Source organism: Thunnus maccoyii, chromosome 7, assembly GCF_910596095.1.
Source record: "Thunnus maccoyii chromosome 7, fThuMac1.1, whole genome shotgun sequence".
NCBI lineage: Eukaryota > Metazoa > Chordata > Actinopteri > Scombriformes > Scombridae > Thunnus > Thunnus maccoyii.
Window position 1 is genome coordinate 23,723,209 of NC_056539.1, and position 26,664 is coordinate 23,749,872.

At 41.1% G+C, this 26,664-nt stretch overlaps 1 protein-coding gene across 5 annotated transcripts in view; it reads left to right on the plus strand.

Moving 5' to 3' along the window:
• The first annotated feature begins 1,714 nt into the window (after positions 1 to 1,714).
• Positions 1,715 to 26,664, plus strand: part of adamts10 (ADAM metallopeptidase with thrombospondin type 1 motif, 10) — a 60,320-nt gene continuing 35,370 nt past the window's right edge. For 2 of the 5 annotated variants that reach the window (XM_042417627.1, XM_042417628.1), the window contains exons 1-3: positions 23,411 to 23,501; positions 23,939 to 24,141; positions 26,212 to 26,300. In XM_042417627.1, coding sequence (XP_042273561.1) covers positions 23,964 to 24,141; positions 26,212 to 26,300 — 267 coding nt within the window. In that variant the 5' untranslated portion in view covers positions 23,411 to 23,501; positions 23,939 to 23,963. Of the gene's footprint in view, positions 1,883 to 8,839; positions 9,232 to 17,842; positions 17,983 to 18,711; positions 18,922 to 23,332; positions 23,502 to 23,938; positions 24,142 to 26,211; positions 26,301 to 26,664 lie in introns of those variants that run through there. The other 3 variants (XM_042417623.1, XM_042417626.1, XM_042417625.1) reach the window with 3 other exon arrangements.

Genomic DNA, 26,664 nt, shown 5'->3' on the forward strand with positions numbered 1-26,664 from the left:
ACTAATAACACATTATATGTATATATAAGTGTATAAACAACATTTCAGCTCTGAGCAGTTGCCAGGCGACCATAATTTTACTGGTTTCAGCCAAGAAATAGTTCGGAGTAAATTCCTGCAGTAAAATGACTGAATTTTTAGCACTAAATCCGAAACACTGGTCCTTTAATACATATTTCCAGGGGACCTTTAAATAAAGCGAATTAGCATATTTCCAAAATGTTAAACTTTTTCTTTAAAATGCAGCAGGTTATTTAACTTTACCGCTAGATTATGTTCAGATATGACATTATATAAATAAATGGTACTTTTATACCTTATTTACTTGTATTGACATTAAAATACCCTTTTCTGTCCTCAGTTCTGTGTGTAACACTCTTTTATTACAGAATAACTAATATATGACACGTACACACATCTATACTGAAACACCTGTGTAATAACCACAGTACCCCCTCCCCCCCTCCCGACCCCCACTACCCACACACACACAGACCCAAACACACACCACCCTGCCGGTTGCAGCTGCTTCCTCGGAGTCGCAGATCAGGCAGCCAATCAGCAGCATCCCACTGAATCAAGTCAGACAAAATCAGACAAAACAAACCCGGAGAGGAAGACCTCTGCATTCAAAATAAAACCAACAGCTTCACTGACATTTCAGCTGGTCACAAATTCAGGTATCACCTTTATAAACAGATTATTTAGAGATCAGATAGAAACGTTATGAAGCAGAGTGTGAGGAAAATTGTTCATGCCGGTGTTTTAGACAATTGATTAATTGAATTTGCACTTGAATTGAAGGCCTATATGTGTCTCTGCCTTTCTTTAGTTCTGAACATTCACGGAGAAAAGGGTCATCTGTGTTGTCTGGTACAATAGAGGAGCTGTGACTTAGTTATTGTCATTTTGGTGCTTTTTATATCCGTTTTTTTCTGCCAATAAGGAGAAAATTAACTGGATTCATGGATCTATTTGCTCATCATTTTGTTCTCAATAATGATTCAATACTTTAATTTGATGATGACAAACACTTCCCATGACTAATTTCTTTTTATTTTTACATTTTCTGATTTAGTCAGACATACCTGTGTTGACTTTTTACCTCCTTTCATTTACACTTTAGTCTATGAATGAAGAAATATAAACAAACTTCATTTAAAACTTGGAGTCCACCAGATTCACTTCATTTATAAAAAGATCTTTATTGTCATAAATGGTGGTCAGTGTTGAAGACATGCAAAAGGAAATATTTATACATGATAATCCATCTGATAGAAACCCTTGACTGCTAAAGAGCTACAGCATGTGCAAAGATAAAAGACAATGAATTTGGAAAAGTCCCATTACTGTCTTGTACTGCTATAAATGTCATTCAGCTGCACAGAGCATCCCTACCATGTGGATTTTCATTCATATATTAAAACAAACAAAACAAAACATAAAAGCCACAGTAGGCCATATGAAGGGCTGATATTTCAGGGGGCTATTTTACATTCTTCCAAAGTCAGTGTTTTGGTTTCTGTACCAGTGACACACATGTGCATCTTTTATAATTCACATTTGCAATCATGTTTGTTACAGGTTGGAGCTTTGAAATTAAACATCTATGAAGCTCTTAATTCATCCATTTCACAATTTGACAATAAACCTGTTAATTCAGTCCTTTAATACCCTAAATACTTGACAAGACTGTTATTTTGGAAGCTGCAACCGGACGCTTGATGACTGTATTGCGGGTAACTTGTCATCACACTGCGGCTCTCTGCTGCTGGAAGTGGAAGAAGTCGAGTCTCCCCGCCGGCGCCGCCTCCTCTCCGCTCCGCCGCTGAGGACAGAGGACAGACTCACAGCGGAAACTTCTGCCCGGGGACACGGGAAGGTAGGTCAACCAGCCCGGCCACACTCTCTGCTTTTTCATGCACAACTCTGGAAGCAAACACTCCTGACATGATGCTGGCAGGAGGCTGTTCTCAGCTCCTGTGCGCTCATTTCTCCTGAAATATTTCTGCAGAAACTTTGAATGCATATGCGGCACACTGAGGTGTATCGCACTTATTTAGTCAGTTTTAAAGCTCCTTTATGTCATGATACACTCCTCCATGGATTCATTGTTTTCTTATTGCATTTGCATGGTATTCCTCCTAAAATCTATCATTGGATAGCTCTTCTCCTTAAGAACCCTTACTTGCGGCTGGGATCTCCTCATTGGCTGATGACAGGGCAGTCGGTGTGTGTGTGTCTGTGTGTGTGTGTGTGTGTCTGTGTCTGTGTCTGTGTGTGTGTGTGTGTGTGTGTCTGTGTGTATGTGTGTGTGTGTGTGTGTGTGTGTGTGTGTGTGTGTGTGTGTGTGCAGGCCGGTGGAGGGATGATGTGGCCGACAGCAGACATGAGGTACACATGTGAAGAGTGACATTGTGTCGTTCACCGGTTGGGGGAGCAACTTGCAGCTTCTCCTTGGTGGAAAATAATGATCTGTAACAAGCTGCTGAAGATATCATACAAACATAACAAAACAATATGTAACATCCTCACGTTTTAGACTCACAGATGTGCTAAAATTAAGAATATATATATATATACATGCATTTCAGGTCCCACATTAGTTTGATGTTGCAGAAAGTATAGGTTTCTGCAGGTTTGTGACTATTTTGCATGCCTATTTATCATGAAATCTTGTTTCTGATTCACACATGGCACTTGCATGCTTCATCTTTGTGCAGCGTCATTCTGTTTTGGTGTATTTCTGCAAAGAGACGCTGCAAGCGTGCTGAGCGTGTGTCTGATTTTTGCCTTCAGTTAGCGTTTTGATCCAGCACCTGTAAGGGTTTTTTCTTTTTTTGGATGTTCGCCCCAAACTCTTTATGTCAAAAGTTTGTTTTAATCCATATAAATGCATTATTTCATTATTTAGTTTGGCCATAGGACGCTGCCAGACGCTATAAGAATGATTAATGTCTTCTTTGATCCTGTCCTGTGATTATCCAGAGATACATTTGTAGCTTGAATATGTTGCCAGCAGACATATCATTAGTTTCTCTTGTTTTTGGATTTTTACCATCAGTCAAACTACTCACACATACGTGCACAACTTTTCTCTCCCGATACAACACATCAACTCAGGACTGCTCTGCAACACACGCTCATTTACAAACCTTCCTTTGCACTACATCAATGCTATGTAAAAACTACACTACTCTCTATAAGCTTAGGGCTGTAACTAACGATTATTTTCATTATCGATTAATCTGCTGATTATTTTTTCGATTAATCGTTGTTCGATGTCAGAAAATAGTAAAACATGGCCATTATAATTTCCCAGAGTCAAAGGTGATGTCTTCAGATGTCTTTTTTGTCTGATCAACAGTCCAAAATCCAAACATCTTCAGTTTACCGTCATGTTTGACAAAGAAAAGCATCAAATCATCACATATGAGAAGCTGAAACCAGCAAATCTTTGGCATTTTTTATTATAAAATGACTAAAACGGTTAATTGATGATCAAAATAGTTGCCAGTTAATATTGTTGATCGAATTATCGATTCATTGACTAATCGTTGCAGTTCTATGTAAGCTTGAAAGATAAAGACTCATAGATAAAGAAGAATAGGACTTAAACGATTAGTTGATTCATTGATTAGTCAATCTACAGTAAATTAATTGGCAGCTATTTAAAAAAAAAGCTGAATAATTTCATTTCAAGCAAAAATGCCAAACATTTATGGTTCTAGCATCTGACATGTAAGGATTGTCTTCTGTGGTAGTAAACTGAGCGTTTTCGACTGTTGGCATCCTTAACAAAGATTTTTTTTAAAAACGACACAGCATTGAATTTGATAACGGAGAAAACCTTCCAGTGCCATCCGCGCTCTGCTCCCAACGCTGCTGGCTGACTCACTTCATGTCGAGTCAGCTCTCTCTCTCACTAAATATTGTTTCAGACTCGAGAGGCACATTTTGAGAGTGAGGGGAGCACATCCGAGGTTCTCCGGCCTGTTTATGTTCCCACTTTTCATCTGCACGCTGTTTATTTGGGGAAATTGAGAAAGGAATGCCTGCCTCTCTTTTCTCTGTCTTTACACCAGACAGAGAGAGTTTAGTCTGAGATATACCCCCCACCCCACCCCACCACCCCTACCCCACCCCCCTCCTCCAGTGCTTTGTATTATTTCTATCACCTGTTCAGGGTTTCATGTGGAGATCTGTTTGAATCCAGACATCTTTTTTTAAGGCAGTTATGAGGAAATAATTGCTGCTGAAGCAGTCTGAAACACTGCATCTGATGTGTGACATTCGTCTTACGGGCCATTTGATCCCACAGCCTCATGGTCTTATTAGAAAAGAGAAGCCGCACTGCCAGTTTAATGAAATAATAAACTGAACCTAAAGCTGATTCATGAGCTACTCTCTGATCAAAGTGGAGACAGTGTGTGTATGTGTATGTGTGTGTGTGTGTGTGAGTGAGTGAGAGAGAAAGAAAAAGAGTGGGGGAGAGCTAGACTTGAAGCTAAGCTGAGGGACACTTAGCATCTGTTCGCTCCACACAGACTTTACTTTGAGCCGGTCATATGGCTTTGATTAGTGTGCTAGTTTTCGGATAGCTCCACTCTCCCTGGCAACAGTTAAAGACAAGGACAGCATAGTTAGTCTTTTTTTCACTGTACATCCTTTACACCATATGAAAAGCACCAGTCACTGTTCACTAGTAGATGACAGGATGAAAAAATGACGTGTCAAAACGCTTCTGGGTCCACTGGCTTGATTACATTGCAAATTTGGCCCACCCTTAAATTCCCACCTAATTATCCTGAGCGGTCCAACTTTTCTCTCTCTTGTTATAACAACGACCCCTTTCTTCTCCCCTTCTTTCCTCTTTTGCAAATTGTGATTGCATTGGAAATTGTGTGGCCTGTCTGCAGCTCGGGTCCACTCTCTCTCTCTCTCTCTCTCTCTCTCTCACTCTCTCTCTCTCTCTCTCTTGGCCGTGATTGCAGCTATATGGTCGATATTCGTAGCTTGTCAGAGGCTCTCATCCAAGCAAAACACCGAGTGGAGAGTCAGCGTATGTGCTCGCTTGGCCTGCTGACAAACATACGTTTTTTATTTTCGCAAAAGTGATACAGCCCAGAGGGAAAGTTTTGCACAACAGACCACGGAAGATGTACGACACCATCACCTCTGCGAGACGGCTTATTCTTAATTTAGCTGTGTTTCTGTGCAGTTTATAATGGAGCAATAATTTACCAAGAAAGCAGTGCATGCGTGTTGTTGTGGGGGGATCTTTTGAAGGCTCCACAAATCTTTTTAAGCAGCTTTACTTAAAAAGCACCGAGGGACAGCATTGGGGGGTCCGATCTCTCCCTCTTTCTCCTGTTTAAATAAACAATATGAGAGTTAGTGGTAATGAAATGCACTTGATATCAAGCTGCAAGTTTAATAACCCCACAATAAATCGAGAGCGGGAGCAGAAGTAATGAAAATGGAGGGGAGTTTGGCTTGTGCAGGAAATGACTGGGAGAAAGCCTGAGGGAGGGGAAGAGAGAAAGACTTTCAGTTGTTCCACGTATGAAGGAAGCAGCAACAGTACAAAGACCCCTCAGTGTTTTTTAAAGCAAGCTCTCCCTTTACTGTACCTTCACAATGCTGTTTGAAACTCGGGGAAATGAGAGGCACATTAGGGCTCTTTTCACATCTACACACTCACAATCATTCCTCCACACTCAGTTCAGGGTATTAACACTCAAGAATGGCTCTCCCAGCTGGCTTGAACAGCTTACACTGCTGTCTCTCTTTCATTCCCCTCGGGCTTTGCGCTCGTTTTTTTTTTTTTTTTTTTTTTTTTTTCCTCTTTTCAGGAGGCAACTTGTTCCCTCTGCTCTCGTCACCGAAAGGTTTCCCATCTGCTTCCGATTACCTTTGGCTGCAGTTGGTTAGCCGCCAGCCATCTGGGCCAGTGTGGCGTCTCCGCTCGCTCTTCTCTCCCCAGACGGCTCTGAGGGAGGGATGGAGGGGAGAGAGGGAACTGGGTGGGCAGACTTTACTGAGAGCGAGAAGTATAGCGAGGGTTGAGTTTTAGCTGACACTGCAATCCAAAGCCAGGAAACTAAGAAGCGAGTCAAAGAGAAGGGCACCCATGAAAATGTGACTCCCGATCCTGGCTCTGGTCTGTTTTTGTAATGGGTACTGTGGATCTGAGGAACTCATTTTCCATTGTTATTATAAAGCAGACTCGCTCTGTGTTGCTCTCGAAGTTAAAATGAACTCAAACGGAATAGCGCTCCATTAAAAAGGAACTTGTGCTTTATTTATAGCACAGGACAGTCTAATTAGTAGTGCGGAAAATAAAGTTTTTCTCCAATCATCCTCCGGGCGTTGATTGAGAAACTTTACTCACTTTCACCGGCACTGTGCAGCGCTATGTGGATGATACACAACTGTATGTACCAATAAACCCTTGATGTGTCCCTTATGTGGTGTCTCGCTGAAATTAAGACCTGGGTGTCCAAATATTTCCTGCAATTAAATGACTCCAAATCAGAGATCATCATACCTCTTACACTCTCAATTCTAGTCTGGTTTCATTATCTGACCAAGTCAGTAATTGAGGTGTCATTTTTGATGCTGAGCTGTCTTTCAATGGTCACTTGACTTAAATGCTGCAGCACTGTTTCATTCAACTGGGATATTTAACTGAAATGAGTCAGGCAAAGTCAATATGTTTTATTTAAATCCCCCAACTCCCCCAACTAAGGCTGCTTTTGTCCCGACTAGCAGTCCACAACTCAAAGATACTCAATTTACTATCAAAGAAACCAGAAAATATTCACATTTGAGAAGACTTTTTCTTAAAAATTGACTCCAAACGATTAATTGACTATGAAAATAGTTTAATAGTTGGCAATTAATCAATTAATCATTGCAGCTCTACTCCTAACTGATGGTAATTTGTTATAATATAATTTTTAACTATAATTTTATCACATTTATTTTTTTTAATGTTTTTATGTTTTATGATTTTGTTTACTTTTGTACTCCTTGTTTTACTGTAAAGCACTTTGTTTTTGAAAGGTGCTTTATAAATACAGTTATCATTATCATTATTATTTCAGTACTCTACACTTTGTCTCACATGTAAACAAGCTTCATATGGACACTCACAGCCCTGGCGCCAGATGAACATAACTGGCCGGCGTTTGGTTTTTATGGGTGGGTTATCCTCAATAGGAAAGTGGCCCATAATCAACCAATTAACCTGCTTTGTCATTGTGCACACACTAAAATAGGGGTTTGTGACTAAATATTGTGTAAACTGTGGTCACACAGCCAACAAGATTCAGCGTCTCATTTCAAGCGAGACATTTAAAAATATTAATTTCAGAAAAATAAGTGAGGAAATGTGAATGCTTCTTGTTGGCAACACCACTTAATTTACATAATGTAATACAAAAAGTGCCAGACAGATATATACTGTGTTGAACATACAATAATTCAAGACGTTTAGGAGGACACCTACATGTTCTGTTTATGTCACAGCTGCTGTCACCACAACAACCACGACAACCACGACACATTTTCCTGCACTGTTTAAAGTGAAACACTGGCCGGCATGCTAACCTCAGCTAGCCGTTTCAACTTCTAGTGTCACACGCTGACAAAAACTCAGAATGACGGTTAGTAACTGCCACCAACTGAAGTTCAGAGCATTAATCAAACTTCTTAGAAACAGAGGGAGAAGACCGAAAGATAAAAAAGAGTGAAACTAAAAGTGTAAAGGCGACAACTGTTGCTGACAACATAACAAACATCTAACCTGTGGTTTCTGCTTAGGAGCAGCAGAGATACTAGACACACTGTGAATTTCATTTTAGTTTTTCCCCGAGCCTCACGGGCCCTTTCACGTCGTTGAGCCCGGGGCTTGAGACCCCAGTAAGCCTGCGCATTAAAACGGCGTTGATGCTGATTTCTCCTGGGAGGCCTAAATTCCTAACTCTGCCTCTGATTGGCTTACCCTGATATTCTTACCCTAACCTAAACCAATCTCACTCCTCATGCCTAAACCTAACCAACCCAACCAACAAAGGCAATGAGTACTAGCCAGTCAGAGGCAGAGTAGGGCGGGTCATGACTTCGCCATCCTGGAGAAAAAAAATCTGGCCCGCCCATAACGCCGGGACTGGACACTCATACCATCAGTCTGCTAGCCAGGGCGCCGGCCAATTAGTAAGCTGTACAGTCAGGCAGCCAGCCAGCAAGTCACTCAGCCATACAACCAACCGCCACAGTCAGCCAGCGTAGCGGTGATGGCAACCTGCTGCTCCTCTCAAATTGGCTCATTTTACCCCCAGAGCCTCTGACATAATACCCACTTCAAGCCCTGTTTGGGCATTAAGCACAGCTTTTTACAAGATCAATGGCTTCCTTTGTGTTTGAACTCTTTCCGGTGGGCAGGCAGCTTAAAGAGCAGGGCCTCAGGGGCCCCAGGTTGGGACCTGCTGTTGTCTCTGGTCATCAGAGTGAAAGACAGGGTGTTTGCCCTTTGCCAAAGCCAAGATTGATTAGCTGAAAGAACAATGCAAGACTGGGCGGTCCTTCACTGGACACTGAGTATGAACTGGGTAGATGTGTCTTGTTAGACTGGGAACTGCACGGGTCAACGGGATCTCATGCTCTCTCTCTCTCTCTCTCTCTCTCCCTCTCTCTCTCTCTTAGTCTGGGTTTCACTATGTCTGCCTTGTTCCTCCCTCCTCTTTGAGATGAAGCCTAAATCTGTCTCTCCCCTCCCTTTCACTCCCTTCTCTGCCTTTCCTCTTAAAGTCACTGAACAATTTCTCCTCTACAGGGCTACAGAGACGAGTCTAAACCAACCGTTGCTGCTGAGCCCCTTTTGAGGATCCATCCAGGCCTTTTCTACGTCTATGAGGATTCACCACCACTCGCTGACCGACACACTGTAGAGGCTGCTATGTCTGTCTGAACTGTCCACTCTTCCTGCAGCCATGGCCCAACAGAGCGCTGAGCTGTCCCACTGCTAGGCGAGGGGGCATCCGAGAGGGCTGGAGACATGTTGGGACAGAGGCCCGGGGACTACTGCACTGAATTCTGTTACTATAGCTACTACTGTAGTAACCATGGAAACGCTATGGAGGACTGGTCTGGTCTGCACTGTCATCATCGTCATGGTTGCCACCGAGGTCGCAGGAGGTCACAGAGATGAGTTCGCTCAGTCACAAGGTGAGAGGAGGCGATTTACGATTTAGCTTCTAGTCGTAAACCAGAACGTGAACTGTGACAGGGAGGTTACATCCATCAGGCTGACTTTCACACACACACACACACACACACACACACACACACACACACACACACACACACACACACACACACACACATTGACACTGGATAATCTACCTGGGCTCATTTGGACCTGTTCATACAAGACTTCTTTACTGAGTCTGTGGAATCTGGGGTTGTCATTATTGCTGTAGCTAACGATTATTTTCATTATCAATTAATCTGTCAATTACTTTCTCAATTAATCAATTAGATTAGATGACGTCCTCAAATGTCTTATTTTGTCCCGATCGACAATCCTCAACCCAAAAACGTTCAGTTTAGTTCATTCAGGACTAAAGGAATCAGAAAATATTCACATTTAAGAAGCTGGATTCAGAGAATTTTAGCATTTTTTCTTAAAAAAATGTCTCAAAACAATTAGTCGATTATCAAAATAGTTGCCGATTAATTTTCTGTTGATCAACTTATTGATTAATCAACTTATCATTGCAGCTCTAGTTATCATCATTCACACAAGACAAAACAAGACATTTGATTTTCTTTTATACTAATATACGATACCTGAGTTTGGGTACCATTACTGATACCAAACTGGTGTTTTTTCAATACCTGAATTTGAGAATTACATGTTTTTCATTTTACAAAAGGAGCTGAAGTTCTCAAATGTTTAATTCCTACTGAACACCAGCAGCCATACAAGAACTTCTTGCTGCGTAATCAGTTCATTTCATTTTTAGAATCATCACAGTCAGTGGATTCACTCACAACAGTAAAGTAAATTAGTGTAAAATTTTTGCGTCAAGTTCAACTTTGGTGAACTTTGACGAGCAAATTAGCGCTTTTGACCAACTGCACCATTTCCATTTTTATTTAACCCTCCTCTGTCGCAGTATTAACTGTTCCTCAAAAAGGAATGATTTACAGACAGTTATTATGAGACAGGACTGCTTGTACAAATACGTCTTATGGCTTTATTGTCCTGTTAGCGACAGAGCTAACTGACAGTTAACTCAGTAGCTTTTTTTTTTTTACCTCCTATAGTCTTAAGTCTTTATTGCATCCTGACTCCTGAAAACAAAATGTCTGTGAGTAAACAGCACAGTACAGAGAAAATACAAAGATGCTCTGAGAGCTACTGTGACCACAACTAGTGCATCTTCATGGCTGTCTAATGTTAGCGGTTAGTTATAGTGGTCCTACAGTTATTATAGAAACATATGTTTACCCTTTCCCACCAAAGTATCAGACTGTTTGTTTCCATAGTCCGGAGCAGACCAAGTTGGATGATGAAAATTGATCATAGACTGTATATAAATAAATAAATATATGTATATTTACATACAGTCTATGGAGTTAACCTACTGAGACCAACAAAAAATGCAGGTTTACCCCTGTGTCAGTCAGGAGACACCTGCGTTTTGAACACACTATTAAAAGCACAGACTTTATTGTTTAAGGTCTTTAAAAATAGTGGGAAATCATGATTGGTTTATTGTCTGTGATGTTGACTTTATACTGCGAGTTACTTTAATATATTTTATGGTCGAGAGTGAAATCTGTTTTTCATTTTGGTAAAAAAAAAAAAAAAAAACAACCTCGGCTCTCAATGCTACCCATATTTAGAAGTTCAGAATAAATACTTTTTTAATTTCTATTTAATTTCAGTTTTATTGTAATTTAACGATCACCATCTGCAACCTAAACCATTACAGTACACTGTAATTGTTTTATTTATAATTCATGTGCGTGGTTCTCAGATGAGAAAGAGTTGAGGCAAATGGGCCGTAGCAAATGACTCAGGCCTGACCCGGCTGTCTGACGGCGGAGGCACACTCCAGGCCTGCAGGTCTCGACTGCTGAACTTGAACTCTGCTTCCACCAATCATGTGGCTGTGGCACATCCACGTGCCCGCCCTCCTCACCTCTCACCGCACAGTTTCTCGGCCTCTCTCCGTCTCTCTCACATACACACTGAAGCTAGAGTTACTGAAATCCCCTAAAGGCAAAGACATAAATTCCCTGAGTGTCCGTGTCTCGTCACCCTGAACAAGGCTGTGATTGTGTATATCCTAAACTTAACCTCTGAACCCTCACAGTCATCCGTCTCCAGTAGTCTGCCACCCTGCTTCCTTTAAGAAACCCACCCCTCGAACCCTGACATGCCTCCCTTCTCCATAGTCATCTTATGGACAGGTACACACGGTTCGGTTTTTAAAGCTGCACTAATCAATATTTTTTTATTAACAATGGATCAAATGTGTAATGTGAAAGGGGTCGTTTGTAGTTATTAACTCACAGAGAATTATTTAGGTTAGTTATTAGGTTAGTTAGTTAGTTATAGGTTAATTATTTCGGTTTTAATGTCTTTTGGGCCTTTGTTTTGATTTCAAACTCCCCTCTCGTCAGCGTAGTTTTCAGCCTCAGCAGGCAACAGCTGTCAGCAAAAAAGCACTTTTAAACCTACTGTACGCTACCTGTCAGCATCAAACGGCAAATAGACAAAGTTAGCGAGTAGCTGGTGAACATTGTGGAGCATTTAGCAGCTAAAGATCGAGATATTTTCCTCAGAAGTTGATGCCTTTTTGCCTACGCACCTGATATCATTGTTTTGGACGTGCAGAGACTATCTTGAGGCCTCAGGAGTTGGTGGAAATTAAGAACCGAGCTAAAATGAGATTGAATATTGAGCTGGACAGTTGTTGGTTGGACAGACGCACAACTCTAAATGAATGCTAATGTTGCTCCGTGTTTGATGGATGTGTAAGTAGGTTTGCTAATATTCACCATAATATCTTTACAAGGAAATAATTAATCAATACTGTGTTTTTTAATTCGCTCCGTTTCCCCAACATGGCCAAAAAGCGTTAACAAGAAGTCATCAGGGTAAATTAGATGTTTCTCATTTTCAAAACAGCAACGAAAAGGTCAGAAAATCAGATTTTTTGTGTTTTATTAAGCACAAAAACAGGTTTATCATATTTTTCCCCTGTCTACTGCATCATCTCTGTGTAGAGTTTAGTATATTTATGCCCCATAACACGCACAGCTCTGTTGGAGCGGGTGCTGTTACCTAATTGAATGCAACGTTAAGGAGGGAAACGGAAAAGACCAACATTGATTGCAACGATATTGTAAATGTGTAGCAGAAACTGTGATTTGATTTGATTTGATTCTGTCATAAGCGACATACAACACATTTGTCCTAAACCTTAAACTCTTTTTTTTTGACACTCGCTCTCCCTCTTTCTTTTTCTTTTTCTTTTTCTCTCCCCTTTGCACTTGACTCATGTCCAGGCCTTGGCTGATAACTTAACACAGATGATAACCCCTTTAAGTCATTTTTGATTAAAACTCTTCCAACAGCAAATGAAATAATGGGAAAATTACTAGAAACATAAAAATGTCTCTCCTGTGTTTGCCGGGTCACTTGGTGTCCAGCTGTGTGCAGTATATTTTGCTAGTGTCTGTGTGTTTATGTAGAAAGAGTGAGAGGACAAATATGCAGACAGGCTGTAGCTAGAGGTTTGAACTTTTTAAAGCATTTGTGTTTTTGTCTTGTTCTGCTTTGAAAGAGCCCACAAATTAAGTAAGTGAGCATGGTCACGGCGTTGAGTCATTTCTACTTCGGATGATACACCATTTATACACATTTACAGTTTAATTCATAGTTTATTTCATATAACGTATAACTTCATCAGTCATTCATCTCAATTGGGATGGATAGAGAGCAATTCAGTCTCTTCTTGTTCCTGTAACAAGGGTCGGAAGGCCTCCTGCATCGTTCCTATATCCACGTTCACTGCATGACGAAAAGTACGTGGACACGCTGAACGTTACACCCACCATATATGATGATGTATTTCAGAGCAACCGTAAGATAGGGCATTGGGATTGATGTCAGAGCTCTGTGCAGGCCAGTCAAATTCTTCCACACTAAACTGGCAAAAAAAAAAGAAAATATCTTTATGGACTTGGCTTTGTGCACTTGTGGCATTGTTATGCTGAAACAGGAAAGGGCCTTTCCCAAACTGTTGCCACAAAGTTGGAGGCACACTATTGTCGAAACGAAAATAACACTGCAGCAGTAAGAAAAGAAGAAAAACAGCTCTTGACGAAAAGTACACGCGTATTTGGACATATGCAGTACATTCAGTCATATATCACGTCCCAGTATGTGCCACCCAGAGTGCAGACAGGAGGAGCAGAGAAAGACAGACGGATAGAAAAAGTGAGAGTGAGGTAGCAGCTGTTAGTGACTGTCTTTATAAATGTTCCTTTCTTCTGAAGAGCTACAGCAAGTGTCATGTCCTCTAATGGGATTATTATCTAAAGGTGAGCACTCCTTCCAGCATGTTTCACTCTCATAGTTTATTGTGAATTGTGACAGATCTCCCCCCCCCCCCCCCTCTCTTGTTATAACAGTTTCAAAAGAGGCAGAGCAGCATTTAGTCTGAGGTGCTGTGAAAGTGGATCTGGGATGGAGGGAGGGACACTTTTCCATCCAGAGTATTTCCTCCCACTATTTTCATTTGGCGATAACAGAAACCAGGGAGATGCCCTGCTCTTGGGTGGATGGGTGTATTTATCAGCACAAAGGCTTCTGTATGTGACCTTGTTGGCCAGGGAGTGTCCAGTGTTAAATTTAGCAAACATGTTTCCACCGTCAGTCTCTGTTTGCGTTTTGCTTTGATGTCTACTCAACATTTTGAAAAGCTGAATCAGTCGATGAGCATATATTTGCATTCGGACCAACAGTCCAAAACCCAAAGATATTTAGTTTATAATGATATAAAACAGAGAAAAGCAGAAAATCCTCACATTTGAAGAACTGGAACCAGAGGATTTGTGGTGTTTTTTTGTTTGAAAAATCACAGACAAGATGAATCGATTGTTAAAATTGTTGCCGACTAGTTTTCTCTCGATTGACTAATCGATAAATCATTCCTGCTCTAGTTGAAACGGGCTCAGTTTGTTAGAAATGTGCTCTCGTTTATACTGTCAGGGGTGATTAGAGAAGACAGAATGGGCATAATTGTGTGCAGGTGTAAATGAGAGGTAGGATAGAACAAGCGATGGGATGTGATGTAAATGATTAACAGATATATTGTATTTTTTCGGGATTGTTTTCTGCAGTGGCCCACCAGGTTTATCAGGTGACCGGCCCTGAATTACTGCAAGATCCCAAACCGGTTCAGAAAGTAATGGATTACATGTAGCAGTCATTTAATATACTTTTATTATTATTTTCCATTTCATCAAACTGTAGATACTACAAACAATGCAGTCCGCACATTTCATCCATCCAGGCCACAAACAGACAAAAAAAACAGCACTTCAGTTATATAAAATAAGCCAAATGTACTGTATGTCTTTACAAAAAAGTCCATTAAACAATATTTCTTGTAACAAAACATCTACTCTTTTTTGCATTTTCTAAATACAAGATAAAAGATAACCAAAAACCATAGAAAGTATGTCCACAATTTTTTGTTTTCCAATGACAAATGGAGCAAAACCTGCGAGACAGTCAGCTTGAGCTACATACACACGTGACATCTACCATCTACTAAATGCACCCTCCCAATTAGGCGGTCTATTTAAGCTGCAAAATTTCCCATCTCTCCCTCTGCTATGCCAATGCTGCTGCTGCTCTGAACCACAGTATCGCTGCCCGCTCATTCAGCCCCACCATCACCCCAGCATCCACCTGCAGGCTCCGGCAAGGGGGGAACATTTACTCATCACTCCCTTGTATCTCTGTGCAAACAGCGGGAAACATTTCAAACTAGAGTTGTCTGACTAAACTCCTCCAGGGGAAGGAAGGAAGGAAGGATTTGATCAAGAAATAAATTAAGAGTTGGAGTAACATGTAACAGAGAAACAAGTATTTTGATAAATCCAGTCGTAAAACCTCTAAAAGCTTCCCTCATCCATCTTCTCCGAGTCTTTAAACTAGACGGCTCACTACAACAGGTTTGGCATCTGTTTGCTGTGATGTGGTGTGTAGGTTATCATCTCTGTAGGATGAAATATTTTATATATGATCATAACAAGAGAGGCTACTATCACTGCGTTTATCCATGTACGTAAGCGTCTTGTCCTCTAGTAAACCCTAATTGTCAGAATGTGATTAAGACACTGTTTTACATATTGTGGTTTTGCTCTGTAAACAACAACACCAACACTGTTGTTCTGAAGTCTAATGTTCCAACATCTGGTCTGTATCTCTTGCTGTAGGAAACAATCAGCTATCAAAGAAAAACGGACACGATAATGATTTGATCTACTTTTAGTTCCTACTGCCTCAAGTGGATTATACAGTATATTTTTCTTTAACTGTTAAAGGTGTTTTATAAAGCTTGTTTAGAGTTCACATCTTCTAAAAGGGGGCTTAATTTACAGTTTTTAATTTCTTAAGATTAGGAAAGTTCACTAGATCTACATGTGTCTTCGTTCCCCTGTGGATTAGAACAGACAGATTTTCTGTGGGAGCGAGAGGGATTGGTTGGAAATCCTGTGAAGAGGCTTAAGTGGGTTTTTTTTTTTCCGCTCAAACCTTTAGTTCAAAAGACGGACTAATTTGTTTTCCTATTTTCATTAGTGTAGAGTTTATTCTGTGTGAGGTCTCATTAATTTCTTCCATGGAGCTTAGTTATATCTACTTTATTAACACCCTCCCTTCATTCTCTACAGGAGCTTTTCCTGTGCTTTAAATGTTATGGTAATACCACCTGCCTGGTTACTTGCTGTGGTTTGTGAGAACAGGATTAATGTGTTGTGGGAAACAGAGTGTGAGGAACAGAGCTGATGGGGTGTTGGTGCCTTTTCTTTTGTCCATTTGAGAGAATTTGAGTCACCCACTGATATGATTTCAATACTGCACAAGTGAAATGTTTCAACTAGACTGAGCTCACAAGTTGAGATCTGACCTACACACATTTTAAAAAATGTCAGCCCAATGTTTTCCAAAAAGTTGTCATCAGATGTTTTGCTCTCTACTCATTAGTTTTCTGAATGAACCAAATAAATGTAATGTGAAAGGCGTCTGTTTTTAGCCAAAAAACAAAAAAGTAAGCACTGAAACAAGATTATACACCCCACCAACCTGCCGATAGTCTATCTGAAGCTAATAAGCTGCTAGTTAATGCGACATTTTAGGTCACTTAAGCTTATTTATTGTGTAGCTATTGCTAATATTATATATTTTATTTTTCTTGTGGACTCTGACTATATTGCCAGACCAGTACAGGATTTTGTAAACCAATACCGCTATTGACATTTGATAGTGAATTTATGAATCCAGTTGTTTTTTGTTACCGTACTAATTTTATGTAACAGTAAATGATTCAGTGAAACAAGGTGAGGACTCAGACACAATATTAACAGACAGAATAAGTAAGGTAAAAGCATGAAGAGGCAGACAAGGGCCAAAAAACAAGGCAGGCAGGATAATCAGACAAAAGTATGGCTGGGAGATGATCTCATTGAGTAGTATGGCTTAAGGGCAAGAACGGGGAGCTGATAAGTGAATTGGGAGCATATGTGCAGGTAGGTGTGGGGGTCAGGTAATGAAAAAAAGCAAGAACAAACAAACAAAACCTTGAGTCAAAGTCTTGTTCACTTGTATTGCATCTTTTTTCAATTTGTAACAAATATCAGTGGCCAAACACAGGCCATTCCACCTTCCTGAACCTTTACTGGAAAGTGCGTTTAACTCGCTGCAGAGCTGTGCACCTACATAGTGAGGGAAGAAAATTAGACATGATATTAAAATGCAAAAAAAAAATGCTAACCCATTCACTATTTTTGGAAAAGGATCAAGGCACCATTCATTTCTGTTGTTAAGCCGCCAAACAACTGTCTTCTCATGACTTAAACCGTTTGAACGCCGTGCATATTTTGTACTCAGCTTCCCATGTCGAAAATACAGTACAACCTCACGAGTTCCATTTGAAGGCAGCGTTTGTAATTGTGCTTGTTGTTTATCCAAGCCAAACCTATCCCTTGCCTACAGAGTGTTTTTTTTCCCGGTACAGAGCTCTCCAAGCCTGTACCAGGGAACTCTGATCTCTAGGTATTTACTCTGTGTGGGAAGGGGCTGCTTCTCTACTAACTGAGGCCAAAGGTTTGATGAAAACTGGGCTCATTTGCTGGTGACCCTTCCCCGTTAGTTAGCTGACGTTGGCTATTTGAAGCTGTGTGTGTGTTTGGACAATAAATCTCCACCAGGCCCCAGCACAGACTGGGACAGACAGGAAGTATACAGTTTCAGGGTAACCATGGCAACATCCCTTTGGCCTCATACATGAGGGGGGCACTTGGAGTGGAGCTGCCTTGTCAGCAATGGGCCAAAAAGTCTGCAAGTTTCTTTTTGCCAACTGGGTTATTCTCTCAACAAAAAAGCCCCATAGCGCTGTTCAAAATAAGCAAGTCTCAAATCCTCAACTGTTTTTAATTAGAGTCAATTAGATTAAGCTGAATTCTGGCCTTATTAAGTTAAACTCTGATTTTGTTTTGTTTTATGCCTTCTTTATTTCTCCCTCTCTAGCTGCCTTCCTGTCCAGTCTAGGCCAGTATGAGATTGCCATCCCAGTACGTGTAGGACCCGATGGCGAGACGCTGGACACAGCAACGTCTCAACACCACCACAGAAGAAGACGCAGCACTGAAGACAAGCCGCCAGACTCTGTATTATGCTTTTTGAAATAGTTTCACTTTTTGTCTTTTATACACATGTGTAAATTACTCTTGAATCTACTGAAAGGACGGTTCACAATTTTTCAAGTCTGTCTTAAAACAACAGTCAGGTGTCCCTTATATGAACACTGAAAGAGGTTTTCCTTGCTGTAATCATTCCTCCTGTTCATACTGGCTATGAAAAGATCCCCTTCAAATGCGCTTTCAATGTAATCGATGGGGGCCAAAATCCACATCATCATCATTCACCGTCATTTTGTGCAAAAACGCATTTAAAAGTTTATCTGAAGCTCATATGAGGCTTCAGCAGTCTGAGTTAATCAGATCAAGTGGATATCTGCCACATTTACATTTTTTTTAGCATCAAATTCCCTCTTTGTGTTTCCTCAGACAGTGTTTCCCTGTTGAGCTGTGGTGGAAGTATAGTATCAAAAAGAGGGACCTTGGCACTAAGAAGACTAATGTTGAAAGATATCTGCTTGATTTGACTCATTTCGACGGTTGAAGATTCATATTAGCTTCAGATAAACTTTCAAATACTTTTTTGCACAGAAGGAGGCTTGTGGATTTTGCCCCCCATCACTTACATGGTATTTCAATATTCATATGGGCACCTGACTATTGTTTTAAGACAGACTTGAAAAACTGTGAACCTGTCCTTTAACTTTCTCAACCAACAGCATTTATAAACTGAACTCTCTCTTTTTCTCTATCTCTTAGCTCTTCTACCAGCTGTCCACATCACGTAACAACTTCCTGCTGAACCTGACGCTGCAGGGAGGTCTGCTGTCCCGGCAGTTCAGGGTGGAGTACTGGAAGAGAGGTCGATTAGCCTGGAGTCACCCTTACTCTCCCCACTGCCATTATGTAGGACACCTCCAAGACCAGCCGCACTCCAGCAAAGTGGCCCTCAGCAACTGTAACGGCCTGGTAAGACTTCAAGTCTAATCCACTGCTAATACACTGAGTGAGGTCAGCAGCAGCAGCAGCAGTGCTGGCTCAGCGACTAATGGGTCAGAAATGCTTGATTCCAACATCAAAGCATGAAATTTTAACAAACCTTGAGTCCTAAAGCCGGCCTTCATCTTTGGCCAAGTCCACAGGTGTGGTCCTCAGAAACTGAAATGACCTGGAACTAAATTTCTCAAAGAAAAGATGTGTGGTATTCTTGTTAAAAATGTGCACCTGCGCTTAAAGGAATAGTTTGACATTTTGGGAAATGTGCATATTCGATTTATTGCCAAGAGTTACATGAGAAGATTGAATGCACTCTCATATCTATCCGTTCAATGTAAAGCTACAACTAGGAGACAGTTAGCTTAGCTTAGCATAAAGACCAGAAGCAGTGGGAAACAGCTAGCTTGGCTCGGTCCAAATGTTAAAAAAATCCATGTACCAGCACCTCTGAAGCTCACAAATTAACACGTTGTATCTTGTTTGTATCTCGCTCGCGTATCCGCACGAAAGGAAGAGTTACCTCTGCTGCGGAGGATAAGTTCATTAGAGTTACCAGCCTCAGAAAATGCCAATTAACGGCACCTCAGATTAGAGCCCACATCAATGCTTCCCAGAGTTCAAGTAGCAGACACATCTCAACATCAACTGTTTGGAGGAAACTGTGTGAATCAGACCTTTATGGTCGAATTGCTGCAAAGAAACCACTACTGAGGGAGACCAATGAGAAGAAGAGAATTACTTGGGCCAAGAAACACAGTGAATCGACATTAGACCAGTGGAAATCTGTACTTTGGTCTGATGAGTCCAAGATTTTTGGTTCCGACCACCATGTTTTTGTGAGCCCCAGAGAAGGTGAACGGATGGTATCTACATGTGTGGTTCCCACCATGAAGCCTGAAGGAGGAGACTCAAGTCACAGCAAAGATCATCTAACCGGCTACTTTACCATACAGACATGAAATTGGTACTGATTTTCTCATTGAACTCTTGGAAAGAAAGCAAATGAGTGTATTTCCCAAAATCTTAAACTATTCCTTTAACAATAATTTAGGGATGCATCAGCTGTAGAAGAACGAGGGCTGCTAATGTTCTCCACCAACAGTAGCATTAATAGACTAGAATGCAGCTAAAAGAAATCTGCACTTACTTTACCATCACCATTGCTCTCATATGGATTTATAACTCATTCACATCATATGAGACCGACAGCAGAGATGGGAAAGATTAATGTTCACGTCTGACTGTAATGTTGGTCATGTGAGAGTTTAAAAATACATTGCATTGACATTATAGTTGTGTATCCATTAAATTTAGTTCAAGTTGGGTATATCGGAGCTTTTGGCAAAAGTTTCCCAGTCTTAATTATGACTTGGATGATGAGAGCATTATTTACAAGCCTAAAACTAGTGATTACGATAAGTCAGTTGTGATATGACATTAACTGGTGTACATATATCAAACTAAGTTTATGATGTGTTGTCCAACCACATCTAAAGGCTTGAGCCTGTTCTGAAAGGTCACATTTGTATTCAAGGCTGTATTTAGAAAGAGGGGCGAGGTGCAATAGATTGTACAAATAATAATAACTACGCATATTTTGGGACAGTCTCTCCATTCATGGTGTTGCGCTCAGCTGTGTCACATGAAAAACTGATGGAAGTACAGTTATTTGAAGAAGGAAAATAAGAGAGCTAGTGAAGGAAGTTCAAACCCTGCTTATTTCAGTCACACCTCGCCTATCTCTCATCTAAATGGGTGTGCTGGTCGGATTATCGGTTTCGAGAAGTTATGAAAATTGCAGGATGCGGCCCCCCCACCTCCCAATTCTGGCAGAGGAAAAAGATGTGAGAGAGGGAGTTTCAGACACCAACGAGTACTTCGTTTGAAGCATACCAAGGTCTTTAACATCTACCTGAATGCAGCTTGTTCTGGCATGTTCTCTTGTGTTCAAAGGCAGTCTGGGAAATGTAGGAGATTATTAACTCAAGCTGTAGTCAACAAGGCAGGTTACAGAAGGCAAAAATAAGAACCTGGTTTTAACCTTCTGGAAATTTTAAGAGCTTTCCAAAGCGGGTTTGTTTATCACTTTGTAAAGCATCAGTTCCATTTCATCTGCTTCCTATTCTCATGAAGTCAACTCAGCACACCACCACAGAGGACTGGCATCTGCTTGTTGATGCCCCACACTAAGAGATCAGAGTTAAACCCCGCCACCGAATCACTTGAGTGGATATTCTGAATTGCGGTGCATCATTTTGTTTTTTTTTCCTGCAGTCATAGCACAGTGTATCTGTGTACCCTCTCACTGCAAACAGCAGGCCTCACAATAACAGTTGTATACACAGTTGAGGATTAGATGTGTTCACAAAGCGTTAATAAGCCGCACACGTAATTACTGTTGGTCAGACCAGCATGAACACATTCAACAGCGAGCGGGCGGTGTGTCCAGGGGAGCATTACTAACTTTATTATGGGATTAGATGCTCTTTGAAAGCTGCCGCGGTGAGTCGAGGGGAGACACTCGTTCTGACCGGCTCCAACACATCTGAGTGGAATCAAAGTGAATGTTAGTGTATCGCTCTCTGTCTCACCCTCTCATTTTTCTCGCTCTCTTTCCCTCTTTCATGCTCTCACGTGTGTTTGTCTGTGTGTGTGTGTGTGTGTGTGTATGTGTGTGTGTGTGTGTAGTGTGGGTCCACAGTTCACCAACAAAGGACCCTATGAGGGGGACAGTGTTTGTAGTGGGACAGTGTGACCAAAGAGCGATATAATGATGATTAAGTCATCTCTAATACTTATAAGATATAAGAAACTTACACTGAGTAATAATGATAGGTGACGTAACATCGTACCTGTATGTCAACATTTATGCCAAAGAATTGAATTTCATATATCTTACTAACTTGCTGCTAATATTCAATAACTGTTAGAACAAGGTAACCTAAATATTTAATTAAAATGTTACAGTAAAACTGATTTTTTTTATAAAAGAATAATAATTGGTGGTAATAAAATGGTTTGGAGGTTTGAAGAGAAAACCAGATAAAGATGATATTAATATTATTTCAATTTTAAAATTCAAATGATCAGTTCTGCCCCGGCTTCTCCTGTTAAATCTAATTACATTATATATAGTTTATAGTTTATTACTCACTAGGGCATAGCAGTCTATTACAATTTTTTTGTTTTTACAGTTATTAGACGTTGTTAGTTACAACATGTTTTTATGTTCTTAGTTAATAATCAAACATCATCAAATGATGTAACTGTCTACAATGTTAAGTTCAGTCACTCACTTCTCAAATGATCCAAATGAAGCTCTTTAGCTGCTCTCTGTTTTTCTTCATCATTGTGTTCATCAGCACATCTTTGCTTCAAGTTGGGATGTACTGATCTGATTCCCCGGATCGGTATCAGCACCGATACTGACTTCAATTAAGTGGACTGAGTATCAGTTAAATTAAATACAGTAATTTGTCAAAGTCATTAGATAATTCAGTGTTTCCACTATCACAGTGTTTCCACTATCAGTCACATTCTTTCATTCACACTTTTTAGCGCCACAGGAATCCCTGACCTCATGTTACTTTACATAAAAATGATGGCGTAGTGAGGAATGTAGATCTCACATTCAGTCAGAAGAGAGCAGTGGTATCAGATCAGTATCGGCAGATACTGGTGGTTTGGTGCATCCTTAACCTCAAGCAGGTGCATGATGCCACAGATTTTACCATTGAAGTCAGGCGCTGGACTGTTATTCTATATTTCTTCATAGGTGTTTGTATTATTTGTTATTTTTGTTTCTTAGTTGTTGCGGGGGAAAAAAATCAGAGGTAAGGCCCTGCAGAAAAAAAAAGCTTTTTGTCAAAACTAGAATCTTGTCGCACCTTGCAGGTAATCCAAATGTGAATGAAAAATCTTCTTTTATCAAACGTAACACTCCCTGATCAATACAGACAAGTGCTGCCTCTAAAATAAACAAGATAAGCAATAATCATAAACGGAGGGCAACAACTGCAACAACACTAAATACTGAGCTCAAGATCTGCTGCATTAGAAGTCTCCTCCTCTGCTGCAGCTGTCAGTTTTCTGAGCACCAGGATCCCACAGGGGGCCTCGGCTTCTCCTCTTCCTCACCTTAACTTACCCTGCTGCTTTGTTGCCCATTCTTCTTTCGGTATTAAGAGTATAGTCCTTTCATTGATGGAAATATCTGTATTAACAGCTGTATTACCCTTTACTATCCATATTTGGCAGTAAACATCAGTGGGATAATGAGTAAAGATTTGCACTGTAAAGTTTGTGATATGTGTATCATGATGGCAACTATCCCTGTTATTCTATTTTATTCTATTTTCTATTCTACGTATCTGTCTCTCTGCAGCAGGGGGTGATTGTTGCAGGGGGAGAGGAGTACCTGATTGAACCCCTTGTCTCACCAGATAACCAGACCAGGACAGAGAGGGAGGAGAGAGCAGAGGGGCGCCCCCATGTGGTTTACAAGCGGTCATCCCTCCGCCATCAGTACAAGGGCCAATCTTGTGGAGTCATTGGTAAGAGAAGGAGATATTCTGGTCTTTTTTAGTAGCAGCAGTAAGGTCCAGGCTGGAAGAGTAAACTTTAACTACCCCAGGCTGATTTGCATAGCAGAGGATTGTGGTCGTGTCTGAGTTCCCAGTTGTGATTGGGTGTGACCGAGTCTGTGGTACAGGGCGTTGCTGAAAAAGAGTTCATCTTTTGACAAATAAAAGTTTTTTTTTTAAACATCCAACTTTGTAATGCATTGCATTCATCCTTCTCTATTTTCGTGGACAGGGTGTTCAGACATCATTCTGTCTGCTTGGCAAAGTGTTTTAGTTGATCATCATTATTCTCTTGAGAGCAAATGCAAAATGTGATTGAATACTTATGTTTTGAATAAATAATGGGATGAACTGTCTGTTGTGGGTTTCTTCTTACTGCATGTGCTATTGTGTCTCCTCTGTCTCAGATGAGAAGCCGATGAAGGGGGCGTCATGGTGGCAGCGGACTCTGAAGACGCCTCCTCATCACGTCGGCCGCGGCCAGCTGCCGCTGAAGCGCTCAGTGAGCCGGGAGCGCTACGTGGAGACGCTGGTGGTAGCCGACAAGATAATGGTGGGTTACCATGGTCGCAGGGACATCGAGCAGTACATCCTGGCTGTCATGAATATTGTAAGTTTCACAACACAAAAGATGTATCTGCCCATTGCGTGAAAAAATGATATTCTTCATAATAAAAAGGGGGAAATTTTCTATCCATGGCAGATGGAGGAAGACCGTATGACGACTCTGTTTTCACAGATTAAAGACTGCATGCCAAGTTTCACATTGAAGCAGAGTCAGACTAAGAAGATGTGGTGAAGATGATGTTTTGTTTTTATATAGTTTGGATTTTCTAAACTTTCAGCAGTGATCCAACAGCCAATCGTGGTTTGTCTTTTTGGCATCAAACTAAACGTACTGCTTGCTGTCAACTTATAAACATTTTAGAGAATTTGAGGACTCAGTTGGGAAGAACAGAAACGCCAAATTGAAATAAAAGCAAATTTCTGATTTATTGGCTTGAATGTTGTTTAGAGACGGAAAGAAAAACATGTGTAGACCTTTTTTTTTTTTTGCTTTATCCTCATGGAGACTACATGTGTTAGGCAGACAGGCTTAGGTTGTATGTCATCAACACCACTATTTCTGTCACTGGGAATCACTTCGCACACAGTTAATCACTTAAACCTACACACACAAACACACATATGTTTGGAATGTATTTAATGAAGGGTCGGTCAGCGGCTATTGTTACAAAGCAGGTTATATCCGGACTGTTGTACAATCACAGAAACCAACGGTGTCTCTTACTGTAAGTGGTGTCGAGCTAAGTGGGCCAAATTACACAACACAACAGTAATGACAAGTGTCTGAGTGCAGCTTGAGTGCTAGCAGTAGTTTTAACTCTCGGCTTTTTATTACTCGGTGCTTTAAGGCCTGGGACACACTGCCTGCAGGAATGGCACGTGTGCGTCACCGAACCTCTTGCTTTTCATTTCAGCGCCCATGTTAACAGGTTCGAACAGCCACACAGACGGTGAAAGTGATCTGTTGATAGTCGTATCCAGCAACATTACACCTTTCACTATAGTTTCAGTGTCTTTATCTGTGAAATATATCACAGACATGAAAAAAACATCAAGTGTCGCCATTGCGGGGTCAGCCTGCGCGGTCCACAGCAGGGAGGGCAGGGAGCCTCGGTGACACACGGAGCTTCTTTTCTTGAATCCTGCTCGCTTTCTGTGATATTAATTCAAGCCGGGACTCCTGCCTGTTGTTATACCTGCTTCCAGACGGAGATTCGGTGTTGTTATTTTCCTTATTTCTTGTCAGTTTCCCTCCTGATAGTTAGTTTGGAGGTTTGTTTGTCAGAGTGTGTTTGGCTGGTTTGGGGAACTTGGTGTCGTCTGGAGGAATTTTCTTCACTTGGAGTGGTTCAACTGGCAGAATAATCAGTTTAATCAATTAAAAAAACCTGTCCTGTGTGAGGAGTGTATGTGGCTGACAGAGAAGTAGCCCCAACCAGACCCCACCATGCCTGTCAGAAAGAAATACACATATTTATTTATTTTTCACAATTGAGTACACACTTCTTAACCTTTTTCTGTCTAAACTAAATATAAATGACATTTATGATGAAATGATATGAAACATTCTATTATTGATGGCCATTATCAAAGTCAAACTCTATGTAGAAAGATAGAGCTGGCAGTTGCAGCGCTGTCTGTGTGGACACCACACACGTGCAGCCGCAGCAGTTCAGTGATGCACACATGCTGCTCAGGTAGAGGTAGGCAGTGTGTCCTGGGCGTAACTCTTTAATAGTCATCTGCAGTTGTGATGCACTGACTTTACAGCTCCTGTAAGACTCATAGACTAGTCTGCCTCAGAGACAAGTGTTTGGTTATAGCTTAGAATCAGTCTTTATAGGGGCACAAGACACGGATGCCCCCCTCAGCCCGATTATATTTGCTCTTGCTCTTTGCCTCAGCTATACAAATGAATCCAGATTTTCCATTGGTCACAATTAGGAAGGTCAACAAATACATTTTTATATACACGGACAATGCATTAGTGCTTGTCTCTGAACTGATGTTTCATCCGTTTTTCAAAACTTTTCTGTGTGATGATTACTGTGATGTGGTGCTCTGCCGGTGTATCAGCTGTTTTTAAGACTGGTCTTTTCTTGTTTCCCTGGAGGTCAGGTTGCCAAACTGTTCCAGGATTCTAGCCTGGGGAATGCAGTCAACATTGTGGTGACACGACTCATCCTACTCATGGAGGACCAGGTAAATAAACTCTCTCCTCTCCTCTCCTGTCCTCTCCTCTCCTCTCCATCCAGCCTGCACAAAATTCCTCCCTGACCGGCGTCTATGAGCTCCTTGTTTGTGTCAAATTATTGGCTTAAGTGTCTTTTCCTCCACCAGTCCCTGGTGGAAGCTGAGTGCATAATTGGGCTCGTGAATCGCGACAGTAATGAGAGCAGACGACTAGAGGATGTAAGGAAGAGAGAGATGGATGAGGAAAGGCTGAAAAGTCGAGGAATGAGGGGAGTTTTGTACCTGTTAGACAGAGCTGCTTTGTGACTGTCCTGCTTGTTACTCTGGTGAACAGTCACCTCTCTGACGACTGCTATGACGCATGTTCAGGGCT